Source organism: Paramormyrops kingsleyae, chromosome 7, assembly GCF_048594095.1.
Source record: "Paramormyrops kingsleyae isolate MSU_618 chromosome 7, PKINGS_0.4, whole genome shotgun sequence".
NCBI classification, from domain to species: Eukaryota; Metazoa; Chordata; class Actinopteri; order Osteoglossiformes; family Mormyridae; genus Paramormyrops; species Paramormyrops kingsleyae.
In genome coordinates, this window is record NC_132803.1 from 14,914,973 (window position 1) to 14,931,152 (window position 16,180).

General features: G+C 43.9%; 1 protein-coding gene across 1 annotated transcript; it reads right to left on the reverse strand.

Annotated features, from left to right (window-relative positions):
- Positions 1-869: 869 nt before the first annotated feature.
- gmcl1 (germ cell-less, spermatogenesis associated) lies at positions 870-9,179 on the reverse strand. Its single transcript, XM_072714363.1, has 15 exons — positions 8,845-9,179; positions 8,088-8,271; positions 7,780-7,903; positions 5,959-6,055; positions 5,762-5,859; positions 5,367-5,479; positions 5,096-5,161; positions 4,194-4,278; positions 3,942-4,032; positions 3,623-3,763; positions 3,094-3,163; positions 2,394-2,469; positions 1,779-1,924; positions 1,609-1,696; positions 870-1,501 (listed from the first exon to the last, which is right to left on the reverse strand). The coding sequence occupies exons 2-15, from the start codon at positions 8,261-8,263 to the stop codon at positions 1,361-1,363; spliced, it is 1,512 nt and encodes a 503-aa protein (XP_072570464.1). The 5' UTR covers positions 8,264-8,271; positions 8,845-9,179; the 3' UTR covers positions 870-1,360.
- Positions 9,180-16,180: the final 7,001 nt, after the last annotated feature.

Below are 16,180 nucleotides of genomic sequence, written 5' to 3' on the forward strand. Positions count from 1 at the left end.
TATTACCCCAGATTTGGTGTTGCACTACAAATATTAAAAATATCATTAAACATTCTGTGACGGAATAGTGTAATGTGTCAAACTCTCAGTCACGCCAGTCAGCTGGACCGGAACTCTGCATCCTCTGTGGGCTGGGAGTAAGATTTTTAAAAACGTTACTCTACAGGCAAGAGTGTCTATTGCAAAACCTTACTCTGAAATTACTCTGCACTTCAAACCAGGGGTGATTCTAGGATTTGACCCTTAGGGGATTCAGCCCACATACTCTACATGGCTCATGGTTCTCTGGTAAGTTGTGCGGATCCCTGTTGAGTCCAACTGCTTTTAATTTAAGCAGATCATTGTTTAGCAGTTTCCCCGACTAAAATTAGCCACGTTGCAGCGTGATTCGGCGCTCAGTCTGAGGGGGCGTGTTCCGGCTTACACTCTATTCAGGACCTCACCCCCCCATGATTATGTTTGCAGAGAGGAGGTTGGGCTCCCCACGATGAAGCCCCCCTGAATATGATCTAGATCTGCTTATGCTTCAAACCAAATTCTTATTAGATGGTTCTAAGCGCTCCTCCCCTAAGTGGTCACTTTTTACAGAAGAAAAATGATTCAATCCTTTCAAAAAAAGCATCTGCTGACATATAAAATGATTTTGTTATTAAGACACAAACCCTGATTCTAGCTTCCTGCAGCCCCCCCCCCTCCCCGGAGCAGTGTGAGGATGTAGCACAGGAAGCCTCACGTCGGTGACAAAGCCGAATTTACTTGTTCTGTGCAAAGTACAGTGCCTGTGAAATACAGACTACGATCACAATATTGGAAAGAGAAGATAATGACGTCCCCCCCACCCCCATTACATGAGAGCACCTGTTGAATCCCCCCCCCCCCCCCCCAAGATGCTTTGGCTTAACCTGAGCTGTAGGGTCATACTAAGTAATTCTGTCCTCCAATAACAGCACCAAGAAGACAAATTATGTCTGTGGATACATTATCGCTATATTGGTTAAAAAAATAATAAAATAAAACCCGCGTAAATATACAAACCCGAAATGTATGTACGCTGACCACAATTTACAGCTGCTGTATTCATACTGAACATAAAGTTATTAGTTATTACAAATTAATAGCGATATAGTGTACGTTATTTAAAGCCTTAGAGCCAGAGTGTGGCATGAACCCACAAAGAGCTGCCAGGTTTGAAGCCTTGAATCCCCAGAGGCTTGTTGGATTGAATCTCTCCTGTAACCACGTCGGTGAAAGCAGACAGTCATTGTGTGTGACGGTGAATGAATGTCCTTTCCAAGGTCACCTGCTGTAGGACAGCCAATGAATGCCCAGGGGGCGGTGCAGACAGAAGTGGTGGGAGGGGTCAAGACACACCACGGGCGCTGCTGTCAGGCTCCGGGCTGCTTGATTGGCTGGCTGAAGGGGGGGAGGTGTAGAGGAAATTGCAGCAGATGTAGAGGGGGAAGGTTAACAAGCGACTGTCTAGGTTCATCACCACATACTCCTGAGAAAGGAAGAAAATATGCAATGCATTTATTCGGACATTTTTATGGGGGAAATTCTGATGCCCAGATCCTTAAGCATTCTTGGCCACCTGCCAATGGCCGTTACCTGGTCTTTCTCCAGCGTGAGCAGCTGGTAGCCAGTGGAGCGGCTGCAGATCAGTTTGCCGCTAGTGTCGAATGAGGCCAGACGCAGCCTGTGGAGGGAGGGCAGTGAATGAGGCCACATGGGGTAAGGGCCGCGCGCTCAGACAGAAGGTGCCCATCGGCCGCTCTCACCGGTAGGCTATGTGGCGCCGGGGCTGCAGGCTCACAGCGCCCCCACATGGCTGACTCAGGGTATTCCTCTTGAAGACAATGAAGCGGTTGGTGTAAGTCACCAGCAAGTCGAAACCGAAGCTGAAGCCCGTCCAGCGCCAGCAGTACTGCGACCAGAAATTCAGCCACGTCACATATTTACATTTATATGTATATGTATACACACACACACGTTGTGTAGTCCCTTTAAGGAGTGACATAAATAACAGCTTTGTGTCAGTCCATCTCTCCTCGTTTTCATTCACAGCTGCCACTATTCCTTGGTCTGCTCGGTGCTTCAATAGAATATTATTAATATTGTACATAAAATATAGCTTATTGTAGTTTTGACTAGTCGTAATGTAGTTAACATGTTATGACTTAAAGATTAACAGGATGTGTTAATGCAATAAATTTCCAGGCTACAGCTGAAATCCAGCTTCATAAGAGTGAAATTTTATTGTCCGATATTATCCGATTTTTGATATTGATGGATTCTATAAATATTTGTTCAGTGATCATGGCTGCACAGTCACACACAGACACATAATGGATGCAGAAGTGCTGATCTGGGATCAGATGACCCTTTCAACTCACGTCTCCATCTTTGGCCAGTTTTCTGCCGCACCTCATGCTGTTCAGCTCAAACTCTTCTTTGTTGGCCTCCTGTGGTCTGAGGGACGCACGCATGCACGCACGCACACACTCAGGATTACCATGGTAGAAATAAGTGCATTGTGGGAAAATAAGGAGGAGTGCTTATCTAAATACAGGTATCCTTCAAGATACAAGTATTTGATTTACAAATTCTTATCACAAACTTGACTGAAGTCATTTAATATAACATCTTATTAATTTAATAATTTAATCCCTTACACCAGGGGTGTCAAACTCCAGTCCTGGGGGGCCAGAGCGCTGCACATTTTTGGGTTTCCCCTCATCTAACACGCCTGATTCAACTCCTTGTGCTAATTACCACACAGCTCTTGTGGTGGAACAGGGAAAGAATTAAGCTACACAGGGCTCCGGCCCCCCAGGACTGAAGTTTGACACCCCTGCCTAACACCCTTCATCGTTAATATCTCATGTTTGATTCAAGTTGTGCTCAGTGATCCTTGCATGCAATTCTGTGATCCCATCTCAGTCTAATGCTTTGAATTTTCCCATAGAAATGTGTGGTAATTGTGTCTCTGGCATTATATGTCCAAGGATGCATCCGGCCCGGAAGGATGGGGCCACTCACGGGTCTTTGACGGACGTGTTACGGTGTGACGTGTGTGTGCCCAAATGCTCTCACCCCAGGTCGCTGTCATGTTCTGTCCGCAGCATGGCAAACCACTGCTGTTTGTACGTAGCAGAGAGCCATTCTGGAGAGACAGGAACACAAAGATCAACAAAACAGAGACACCAGTCAATAGAATTTCGAGCAAACTGTCCATTTATAGATTTCAGTAGAAAAAAAATGTTTCACATCCAAATGCATGGCTGTAGAGCAGATCTTTTACTAATTCAAACAACACAATAATACTTCTGTAGTCTGAAACAGGGACTTCCCATACTGCACTGTATTTTTTCCTGCTCTGCTGTTTGTTCTGTATTACACTGTTTTATTTCCCTATTGTGTCCCCATGCACCGGTCTTCCCCCTGCAATTGAGGTGCAAGAATTGTACCGTGTTCCTTCGAACAGTTGGCAATAAAAACTTGAAATCTGAAACTTCTTTTAAATGTATGGATCTGATGGCCGGACCAGGATTTGAGGTCTGCTGGTGCTCGCATGCTCTCGTTTACAGATGAACAGGGCAAGGCAGCGGGGGGGGCGACTTACCTGGGGGCAGGATATTGTCCCGCTCCAGTATGCGGGCTGAGGTCAGGTCGTTGATGATGTACTGCAACCGTACGCGTCTGAACACGGGGACAAAGGGGGCCCCCTCCTCGGTGCTCAGGAAAGCTTCCTCCTCCCCCAGGTCTGTAACACAGACAGAAAGACGGCAGAAAAAAAGGTATCAGTAGGGTTAGGGGGGCAAGAGGGGGCAGAAGAGGACAGGGAGACAGAAAAATACAGCTAAATAGGGACACAAAGGCACTTCAACTGGGGAAAATACAAATAATATAAGCGGCATCAGGCAGAGCGCGGTCAGACCCACCGGCCCGGCGTTTGCAGAGCCAGGTGTCGGCGTCAGTCAGCAGCTGCTTGATGGGCCCACTCCAAGATGGGCTGAGCTGGAGGAATACCCACTGCGGGGGGGATAATGCCAGGGGGTCAGCTGGGGCTCCCACAAAAACCATACAGCTCTCTGTCACTGCCTGAGGCCTGAAAAATGTGCCATCAGCCACCATATAAAACTGTGTGCAGCCGGGCAGCGTCCGAACACGGGCAGGGATGGGCGGCCATGTACCTTCTTAAGAGCTGTGTAGACGTCCATCTCTACTTGCATGACAAAGAGATCGGAGGACTGGACTAGCTGCTCCATCAGCGTCACGCTGGCAGAGTGGATGGAATCAGTCAGGCAGCACGCAACACATACACAGACAGAGACAGACAGAAACACACAGACAGAGACACACAGACAGAGACAGACAGAAACACACAGACAGAGACAGACAGAAACACACAGACAGAGACAGACAGAAACACACAGACAGAGACAGACAGAAACACACAGACAGAGACAGACAGAAACACACAGACAGAGACAGACAGAAACACACAGACAGAGACAGACAGAAACACACAGACAGAGACAGAGACACACACACAGACAGACACACAGACAGAGACAGACAGAAACACACAGACAGAGACAGAGACACACACACAGACAGACACACAGACAGACAGAGACAGACAGAAAGACAGAGACACACACACAGACAGAGACACACACAGACAGAGACAGACAGAGACACATACAGACAGAGCCTACCCAGCCTAAACCTAAACCATAAGTAAACAGACAAAACACAAGTTTTTTGGCATTTTTTGTTTTTCGATTGCAGTCACAGATTTTATAAAATTGAGTTTCCCCTTGTGGGGACCAGAAAAATGTCCCAACAAGGTAAAAACTTAAAGGTTTTTATTACATTGTGGGAAGATCTGGTGTGCGTGCGCACACACACACACACACACACACACACTCGCATGACGAACACATCTCTCAATGTAACCTTATGATTAAACCAATTCCTTACATTTCAGGTCTGCCATATAATTTACCAGCGTGCTCCAACATTCTATTACCAACCAGCAGTGCTAAAACCAGCAGAGGTCACTCTTCACCCAGTTTCTCAGGACAATCACCTCAGCTCCTTCATGAGGTCCACGTTCTGCTGGGTCATTAGGTTGTTGAGGAGCCATTCCTGACACCTGGGACAAGGCAAAATGGCATCAGAGGACCTCGAAATCTGACCTCCCCCCCAAATCACCTCATCTCCATCCCTCCAGCTTCTGCTGTACTTATCACCCACTGTTCACATAATCAAAGCTGATCATCCCCAGGTGTTTAAATGAAAATACTGAGTGCCACAATGCCCCTGTATGCAGGAGGGGGCGTCTAAGAGCTGGGACTCACTTCTTTGTGACAGAGTCCAGTCCGTACAAGCGGGCAGAGGAGTGGTAATGACATACAGTCTTTGCACTGATGGTCTCCTTCATCGTCTCTCCGCACTGCTGGATCAGACTGTCCTGTTCAGAGAGGAAATCAGCACCCACAGCGCGAGGAGACCCGCCCACAGCATGAGGAGACCCGCCCACAGCGCGAGGAGACCCGCCCACAGCGCGAGGAGACCCACCCACAGCGAGTGGAGACCCGCCCACAGCGCGAGGAGACCCGCCCACAGCGCGAGGAGACCCGCCCACAGCGTGAGGAGACCCGCCCACCATGTGAGGGGATTGGTTGGGATGGGGGGGGGGTGGTGACCATGTGTGCTATTAAGCAGAACGACCCATCACCGCGACGCAACTGACCAGCTGAAGCATGCAGGCCGCGGCCAGGATACTGACGACCCGGCTGGGCTTGATGAGAACATCGTCGCGGTACAGAGACCCGAACGCCACTTGCAGGGCTGCACAGAGGACAATCATTCATTTAAAAAACAAAATTTCAGAAAGGAAACCAGCCTATATGTACACCAGGGAGCCAGGACGCCAACACTGGATCTGACCTTCTGTGTCGATGTTCTGGTCTGGAATCTCCAGCTCGATGACCGTCATTGTGGACTCCTTCCAGGACCCGCTGAACATGCTGGAAAAGTACCCCGACTGGAGCAGAGCAGAAAGTGAGAATGATGCCCTTCATCAGCGGAGACAGAGGAGTCAGCAGCAGGCTAAAGTGCTATTTGCAGTTCAGGAAAGCAGTAAGACAACAGGACAGCAGCCTTTCCACGTCACAAGACAACCAAACCTCCAACCTTTGGACATTCCAGGTCAGGTTCCTGCCCTATTAAATCACCTGTTGTAGATTTCTATGTCAGTGTATCTAAACCCGGTCCACAAGGACCCACAGATGGTCTGTGTTTTTGCTGCCAGTAGGGAGCTGAGAGGGAGCAAAAATGTGCACCGTCTGGCAGGGAGCTGAGTGGGTGCAAAAACACTGACCGTCTGGGATTCTCCGAAGACCGGGATGAAAAACACCATACTATGCTATTTGCTATTATATTGATAGGATAGCATCTTGCAGTTGATGGAAATTTGTGGGATGCACATCCAGGGCACGAAGCTCCCGTTCCACCACATCCCAAAGATGCTCTATTGGGTTGAGATCTGGTGACTGTGGGGGGCATTTTAGTACAGTGAACTCATTGTCATGTTCAAGAAACCAATTTGAAATGATTCGAGCTTTGTGACATGGTGCATTATCCTGCTGGAAGTAGCCATCAGAGGATGGGTACATGGTGGTCATAAAGGGATGGACATGGTCAGAAACAATGCTCGGGTAGGCCGTGGCATTTAAACGATGCCCAATTGGCACTAAGGAGCCTAAAGTGTGCCAAGAAAACATCCCCCACACCATTACACCACCACCACCAGCCTGCACAGTGGTAACAAGGCATGATGGACCCATGTTCTCATTCTGTTTATGCCAAATTCTGACTCTACCATTTGAATGTCTCAACAGAAATCGAGACTCATCAGACCAGGCAACATTTTTCCAGTCTTCAACTGTCCAATTTTGGTGAGCTCGTGCAAATTGTAGCCTCTTTTTCCTATTTGTAGTGGAGAGGAGTGGTACCCGGTGGGGTCTTCTGCTGTTGTAGCCCATTCGCCTCAAGGTTGTGCGTGTTGTGGCTTCACAAATGCTTCGCTACATTCCTCGGTTGTAACGAGTGGTTATTTCAGTCAAAGTTGCTCTTCTATCAGCTTGAATCAGTCGGCCCATTCTCCTCTGACCTCTAGCATCAACAAGGCATTTTCGCCCACAGGACTGCCGCATACTGGATGTTTTTCCCTTTGCACACCATTCTTTGTAAACCCTAGAAATGGTTGTGCGTGAAAATCCCAGTAACTGAGCAGATTGTGAAATACTCAGACCGGCCCGTCTGGCACCAACAACCATGCCACGCTCAAAATTGCTTAAATCACCTTTCTTTCCCATTCTGACATTCAGTTTGGAGTTCAGGAGATTGTCTTGACCAGGACCACACCCCTAAATGCATTGAAGCAACTGCCATGTGATTGGTTGATTAGATAATTGCATTAATGAGAAATTGAACAGGTGAGTGTAGACCAGTTCATATTTTGATGGTATCTCAAGTGGTGATGCTGCGTCACATGTTTTAAATCTATTACACACTGAACTGAAGCTTGAGTTTTAAAAAATATCGCAAATCAAATCGCAATCGCAATATTTGTCAGAAAAATCGCGATCAGATATTTTCCCCAAAACGTTCAGCCCTATTTATTACGTATTTCAGTCTTTAATCAGGACATTGCATGTTTGTTTAAGCCATAAAAAACGGACCCCCCCCCCCCCACTCCCCCCTCACCTGGCACAGATAGACCTTGTGCAGGTTCCAGTCCTGGCCCAGGGCACAGATCCGGATGTCACTGTTCTCACCATTGAGGAACAGGGTCTGGTAGATGTACTTAGAGGTGCTTTTCAACGTTTTCCTGTTGAAATTATTAGTTTCACTGAAAGCAACACATGGCCTACATGACTCACTTATGCGTCTTTTATATGCTATTCTACCCTCTTCAATGGTCCAACAGCAATGCCACTGAATAAGACGTTGATGGGTACTGTGCTGAGGGTTAAAGCACAGAAGAGCGTGCTGGAGTCACCGACAGCCCTCACCTCCTCGGCGTGTTCAGCAAGCTGTCCTCCTCCTCTGGCTCGCTGTCACACTGGCACCCCGAGCTGCGCTTCCTCTTGCGGCACTCGCACCCATGTCTGGAGGCTCCGCATGAACCCTCCGCTGTCCCCTGTGGGCCCCGGGGGGAAGCCTGGAGCCGACTGCCCAGGGAGCCCATCCCTCCAGCTGCTCAACAAGAAGCGATGGCAAGGGGGTAAATGAAGATGTATTAAAGACGAACAAACTGACAGGACTATTTAATATTAGCCAATGTAATAACGGAGGAAAGCAAAGGCAGAGAAGTCTGCCTCCGCGTTATTCTCTTTAAAAATCATAATCAAGGAACATATGGAAGATGCATCACGAGAGAAGGCGAAACAAACCGATCCAGAACAATACAATACTATATAATATTTAATCCCCTAGACCACGATCCGTTTTATGTAGCTATTTCTTTGTTTAAAAGAATTGCAGTGTTATTTTTTTCTACAGTAAATGTCAAAGCAGCCAGGCGCAAAACAATGAACCCCTAAAGGAACGATCAAGCCGGAAAGAAAAAAATAACATACGTTATGCTATAAGTACTGTATAATGATTGACAGCATGTACGTCGTCTGCAAAATGTGTAAAATGCTAATGTTAAAAATGAGTCTTGATGAACAGAATAACAGAGTAAGTTCAGAAGCAGGATTAATTCCGTTCTTTTGTGAATTTATTGTGATCGTTTTAGCATGGTTTCTACGATGTTATTTCTCTTACCCTCTCAAGCAGACAGTACACTTTGCTCGGTAGCTAACTCTCTCGGCACGGTGGCCAACGCATCGGCCCACGGGAAGCCCAGCACATCCGCGGCCAACAGACACTTTCTGTTTAGCGGCACTTGACGTACGTCAGCCTGATCGGATACAATCCCTACGATTATTCGTTTTTTGGTCTAAATGTTTTTTTTTAGCGATTGTGAACAAGCACACACGTAAACAATCCAGTTTGGCGAGAGAAAGGGGGCGTCACTTTCAACCAATTTCGTCACGTTAAGACAGCAGATCGACTGCTGAGCTTCTCGGGGCTGATTCTTCGCGCGCTGACCCTGCGCCGTAACCGGACAGCCTGGCCGCTAGGCGGCGCTGTAGGTTTGCAGCATTGGCGGCAAAACGGAAGCGTCGTTTTCACACTTTCTTGTTTACATTCTCCGAGACGAAAGAAATCACGGCTGCTGCAGCTTAAGGGGTCTGACTGCAATTTCAGTTAGTAAACAACAAATGCTCTGTCTTGAAGCAGAATGCAAAAGTTGGCATGTAAAACAGTGATTATGAGGCACAGGGAGGGACAGCACAGTTTCCCGTGCGGATACGACAACAGGGAGACGGACGACAGATGCAGGGTTGCCAACTTAGGTCAGCTGGCTGGGTTAACATTATTTTTTTGTAGAAGTTGCTCGTAGCTCTTGTAAGAAAAATAAATAAATAAATAAATAAATGTTGGCGCCACCTGGTTTACATACTGATGTGGTATGGTGTCATTGTATTCTAGAAAGATTTACTAATTAAACGAGCGAGTACAAGTGATGAAGACAGACGCACGACAACTTGGAAATTTATTTGTTCTGAAAAAAAGAAAGTGAAAGGCGAAATCAACGTAAAATAACTTGATATAAAACATATTTCTTAATACTTTTCAAATAACACATATTTACATTTATGCAGCCATTTCATTATTACATTGTAAATAGTCTGTAGGGTTTCAAAACTACCCCAATGCTTTTGATGTAGCTGATTTGTCTGAAAGCGTGAGTGTCACGCCTGATGCGCGAAAGTTGGCAACCCTGGAGATGCATTTCGGATATTTTAGAATGTCAGCAGGTAGATTTGATCATTTGGTGTGTCGCCATCGTCCATTTATTGCACATCAGTCTACGCACAATACGCCTACTGACATTACCGAGAGACTGGCAATGACCCTTCGTGTCCTAGTTTCAAGGGTTGAAGCTAAGAGGCTAGTTTGCCACGAAGCAGGCTCAAGTGCAACATGCTCCGAAATAAGGAACATGGAAAGTACAGCAGTCGGTGTTATTTCCCCACTCGTCTATATCACAACAGGAAACTATTGCGGTTGAGTTCTGGCGACTGTGGAAATTTCCAGACCAGACTGCGGCAGTTTTTGCCCTTTGGTAATGGTGGTTCATTCAGTACCGATACTCTGAAATGTGTTTCGAATACAGATGATGACTGTTGCTAAAGTACATATTGTTTCAAGAAGCATCACATGACCGATACAATTGAGGTGTCAATCTGAAGCGAATCTTTGTGTGCCCTTATGCGTCAGTGCTGGATGGAGTTTCAGTAGTTGTTGGCAACAGTTGAGTCAGAAATCATAGCACAGGTAGTCTAGTCCCATAACAATTTACTTGGCAACAAGATCGCACTACAGACTCAACTAAAAAAATGTATCCAATCTTATATGACCTGTTGCATTACAAAACCAAATGAACAAGTGGAAAGAAAAACCTATTGGCCTCTCAACAGCACATGTCCTCCAATTGATTTAAGTAGGTACACACACATACACACAATCGTTTATTGCTGGCTTTGAACACTGAATGGGTAGGCTTGAGTTCCTTCAGGGTGGGCCAAGGACCACCTGGACCCACCTGTGCCACCATGGTAATTTGTTGGGTAATAAATAAAGAGGAAAAATTGTACTATTTGGGAACATTTTGAAATCATATTGTCCTAGAAGGTAAATGTTATTTGCAAAGAAGGTACCAGGTTTTTTTGCATTGTTTTTTTTTCTGCATTCATGTACAATAAACTTAGTATCCACATTTTCACATATACAACATTCTACTTCAGTGGTCGTCAAACTATGGTAAATGTATAAGTGTGTCAGTGTATTAAAGTGTCTGTCATAATAGTCGTACAAGGTAAAGGACAGAAGCAGCTTGTTCCTGCCCCTTCCCAACAGATGGCAACTATTCTGAACTCCGTAACTATGTTCTTCACTCTGCCTCAGCTAATAGAACATTGTGCCATCAACACAATGGTTGTGAGTTCAAATCCCAGAGAACACACATAAGTTTACTTCCCTCTACTGTAATTTGCTTTGGATAAACGAGCTAAAATTATTTCATATTGTGCCACATAAATAAAAATATATTTATTTCATACACAATGTTTATGAAATTCACACTAATGTAAGATACATTTGTAATGATGTCCACGTCTCTGCGCGTAGTTTTAAGAGTTGGTGCTCTTCCTCCAGGCAGCCTGCTATAATGTCTACTGCCCACCAGATGTCGCTGTTTAATGTCTCGAAACGGCAACACGTTTCCCGACCCAATGAGAGTGACGCCTCTTAAGTGCTTCATGAAGCTTCATCTGCCCGTCACTAGGATCCCCGCTCGCGAATTTGCCTTTTACAAGGTGGTTCGGAAAAACTCATTAATATTTATAAGAGAACGGCGACCTAATTACATTTACATTTACATAATTTGGCAGACGCCCTTAGCCAGAGCGACTTACATAAGTGCTTTAAGACTCCACAATGAATTTTTCCCGATACTAGCTCAATAAAACCAAGGCTATGAATACCATCGATCTAATACTCTGTTGGAAAAGTGCTTTTTTTTTTTTTTTTTTTTTTAAAGGAATGCCAGAAAGTATAATGCCAGAAGTGCTAATTCAGGTATTTCTGGAAAAGGTGTGTTTTAAGTCGTCTTTTGAAGACATTCAGCGACTCAGCTGTTCGGGCATCTAGGGGGAGTTCATTCCACCAACTTGGTGCAACTTGGTGTAATTGGCCAGTGAATTGGCAGTGAATGGTGTCATGTAGTGTTTCTGCAAATACATGATGTCCTTAAATGTAAACGTAGAATGTAGTAACACCTTAGCCAAATTAGCAAACCATTTATACTGGGTGTGGCTACTTAATAATGATACTGGTATTACGAGTGTACAGGACTATAACGAGATTTATTCAATACCAATTAATTACATACAGCCATAGTCTTATTATTTAACAGCATTAGACTTATGATTTAATAGCCCCACCTCGCATATCCTAATTCAGTAATTGCTATTATGTCCAAGTTTAAGTGGTGAACAGTGACGCCTATAGCCCGCTGGGGGAAAAAAACAGCATAGAACCTCAAAATTTCCATTCTAGTCTGTGCTGGTCAGTGCAGATTTGCTATTAATGTTGCCCAGGAGCAGGGCATAACAGCACATTACATTTGACATATAACCAGCATTAATACACTTTATAACTTTTCACCTATTCACCCTCTTTCTTCTCATCCTACCAATTTTCTACATAAATAAATCAAATGTTTTGTAATTTCTGTCCTTTGTGGTTCATGTTTACTGCATTCTTACACAGGAGGACATCGCAGTAGTTAATTTAGATTATTGCCTGATTCCACACTCCTTACAGAATCCAAGCGGATTCGTCTTGATACATTTATGCATCCTTTCATAAACAACTATTGATATTTTATCACCATAAATAAGTCATTAACTGAACTAAATTTGGTGCATTTTTGCTCTTTTTCTAACTTTATCCATGAATTTAAGCGTAGAAACTTCATTATTAAAAATAATCTATTTACCCTAAATAATCCTAACCCTAACCCTACTCCCCTAATACACCTGCGTTGTCACAGTAGCTTAGGCTATTTAGACGAAAATTTACCCAATTTTTGTCTACAGAAATGTACACAAACCATTGCAAAATCCAACTTCACAAACAAACATACGACATATTGGGCAGAATAAAGCACTAGCTCGTAGAAGGTCATGCATGGGCTAATCGAATTATTCGTTTTGAAAGTAGTTTTCTTCCGTGATGGAAAGTTTGGGTTCAGGATAAGCTTGGGGGGGCTTGTTAAAAAAACAAAGTAATTCTAAAAAGCAAGTGTTCTGAATCCACTAAAAGAAAAAAGAAACATTTATAACAATATGTGCAGTACGGTGATTAATTTTACTGTCTCCCCCCATCGATCGACAACTCCCCCCCCCACTACCCTCTGAAGCGTAGACCCCAACATTTTTTTTTTGTAGAAGTTGCTCGTAGCTCTTGTAAAAAAAATTAAAAAAATAAATAAATGTTGGCGCCACCTGGTTTACATACTGATGTGGTATGGTGTCATTGTATTCTAGAAAGATTTACTAATTAAACAAGCGAGTACAAGTGATGAAGACAGACGCTGTTCTGAAAAAAAGAAAGTGAAAGGCGAAATCAACGTAAAATAACTTGATATAAAACATATTTCTTAATAGTTTTCAAGTTGAATAATATATGTTTTCAAATTCTCTGTTATGACACATTACATATGCTCAATACACAATAAATGAACTAATAACATCTTGGTTATCCTAAGACAACGCTATGTTTGCCAATAGAACGAAAACACGTACTGTATGCATGCTCGTGCATTCAGGTTACTTTTTTCACCCATGTGGTGCTTGGCTGCTTTGGTTCAAGCCAAAATGGTACTTGGTCCAAAAAGTTTGTGAACCGCTGTTCTAATATAGGTATATTGTTTAACTGGACTGTTAATTATTGTATGTAAGTATATACACTAGTGGCCAAAATTGTAAAAACACTTCAAATTTTAAGAAATTTGGAATTTTTAATTCCAGTTACCCCAGTTACTTATTTAATCATCCAGCATATGATATTTGACACATTCTTTGATCGTCTATAAATTATTGCCAGTATTCATGCAGTAATTTTTGAAACATAATGCCAAAAATGCTAGGTGTTCCCATAATTTTGGCCACTAGTGTATGCATATTTAAGCTGCAAAGGATGGAGTGATTCCACTTTGGGCAAACCCTTCAGTGTTATGCTTATGGGTCAGTGTTGTGAGCTTAATTCCTGTCCCAGTTTTTTCTCTGGGGAGTTTTACATTCCCCCCACATTTGTGTGAGTTTCCTCCGGACACTATGGTCCTCTGCTGCAATCCAAAGACGTGGATTAGTTGAGATACTAATGTCTAAAGTTACTACTGTAGTGTCTAAAGTCCAAAAGTGCCTTAGTCTAGCAAGTTCAGAGGCTGAATGCATGCAGTTGTGCTTAACACCAGAGGATAATAAGTGTTATAAATTCTGCATGATGTAGCTTTACATAAACATGAAAGGATCTGAAGTACTGTAGGACATTCTGGAACAAAGGGGATTGTAGAGAAATAAAGTTAAACTATTGAACTAAAGAAATACTATTGTTATCATTTTGGAAAAGCTGTGAGATTGAAGCTGCATGGAATTTTACTGTTGGTGTCCTTCCAAGTGTGTTAAAACATGGTGGTAAAACCACACCATTTGATAGCATGCAAATAACTGATGTCACCTGCACAGCCTGGGTGACGTCACCTCACCTGTCACCAAGGTACTTTTCTTATCTGCAGCCACAGGTCCTCATTGGGCCTTTAGTGTCACTGCGGTTCATCTTAATTTTATACATTATGATTTTGAGCCATAGAAAGAATATGGTGTTTGAGGTGCTCCTCGTGATTCATCAGTCTTGGGTGTTGGCCTCCTTTGGTCTGGGAGAGCCGCGGGGAAACATGGCGTTCCCTCTACCTCAGTTTGTTTGCTTTATTACGATAATTATCTGGACAAGTCAGGCTAAAAGTACTAAAAGTACTTTTTTGAAAACCCACAGGAGTGTTCATCATAAGGCTCTGAGGGGACCGCACCCAGTGATACGCTACAGCACAATTATCACCAGATGCAGTTATTTTGTTTAGTTGCACAACAGCCTCTATTAAAGGCTGCAGTTTGATGCATAGTACTGTGCAAAAGTCTTAGACAGTCAAAAGAAATGTTTAAAGTTATTTATCTGCGCAATAAGTGAACATTTGCTCAGAACGAAAAACACAATTTAACATTAGAACATATGCAAATTAAGAGTAACACAATGAAAACTAGTAGTAAGTTCATCTCTTCTCCAAAAAGTTACTGGTACCTTGCTGGATGGCTAGATGAACACCGCTTCAGTTCCCAAACCTCTCATCAGGGGCACCTCAGCCATTCCATGTATTTGTCATATTTCACCACCAGCTCACATAATTAAACAGTCAATCAGATACTGATCAGCTATACCAGGTGTGCTAGTGGTTGAGTCAAAAATACATGGGTGTATTGTATGGTGCATGGCTGGAAATATTGGGGGGGTTTTAGCAGAGGTTTTGAAATGGCTAAGCTAATATACTTTGACATGCATAATTTGATTTAGACCAACATAAAGATCATTTAAACATCATTTTCATTGGCTGCTTAAGACTTTTGCAGAGTTCCGTAAGTGGATGTTTAGTGAAGTACAATAGCACAGAAGGTGTGCATGTGTTACCGTAAAGCAGGAGCTGTTCGACTGTTAATTTTGTTTATTCCGAAAGAGTTGTGTTTAATCATACTTCATCTTCCTGCCTGTTTGCCTGCTTCCTTACAGTTTTTACACTTTATAATAAACAGGAGAATCTGACTGAATACTCAGGTGTGCCTCAAATGGGAAAAAAATATCTAACACAAAGTGACAACCTAAAGTACTTAAGGCAATAGTTTAACATTTAAACATGAAAACGTCAGCAGTAAAATCCGCCAAGAGCCACATGCATCTTAGCAACAAAACAAGCAAAAACATACAGCTGAATTACTAGGGGATTAAGGTATCTGGGGTCCCTAGGCTGACACCAGCCTGGACACTAAGGTGTTGCCCATGAAACTGTTCCATTTGTCCAGAAGCAGTGTGGGGTCCTGATGTTTAATGGGTTACAGTCTAGGATAGCCTATGCATTAGCCTGCCCCTCTTAATCACGTATAAAGACAAAAACGCCGGAACATAACGTTAATGATCCAGTGTAATCAGTCGCTTCTTTCTAGAACGGAAACAGTTTCCACTTCGGGCTCTGACTGCATGAGCATCCCAGCAGCCCCTCCCAATAATAAAAATAAATAAATGAAACGAGTATTTGACAAAGGAACCGCGGGCACTGATAACCGGTCCGACAAAGAATCCCATTCACGGTCCGAATAATGAGACGACTGTCCCATCCTAGTGACATGGAACCCAGCTGCTGTCAGGTAAGGGAGGGTGACAA

What these genes read in the sequence shown, in the direction of transcription:
- gmcl1 (XM_072714363.1), bottom strand. Translation starts at nt 8,263, where the DNA reads ATGGGCTCCCTGGGCAGTCGGCTCCAGGCTTCCCCCCGGGGCCCACAG. An exon ending in TCTACACAGCTCTTAAGAAG is followed by an intron (nt 4,033 to 4,193) that starts GTACATGGCCGC and finishes TCCCCCCCGCAG; the next exon opens with TGGGTATTCCTCCAGCTCAG. An exon ending in GCTCTGCAAACGCCGGGCCG is followed by an intron (nt 3,764 to 3,941) that starts GTGGGTCTGACC and finishes TCTGTGTTACAG; the next exon opens with ACCTGGGGGAGGAGGAAGCT.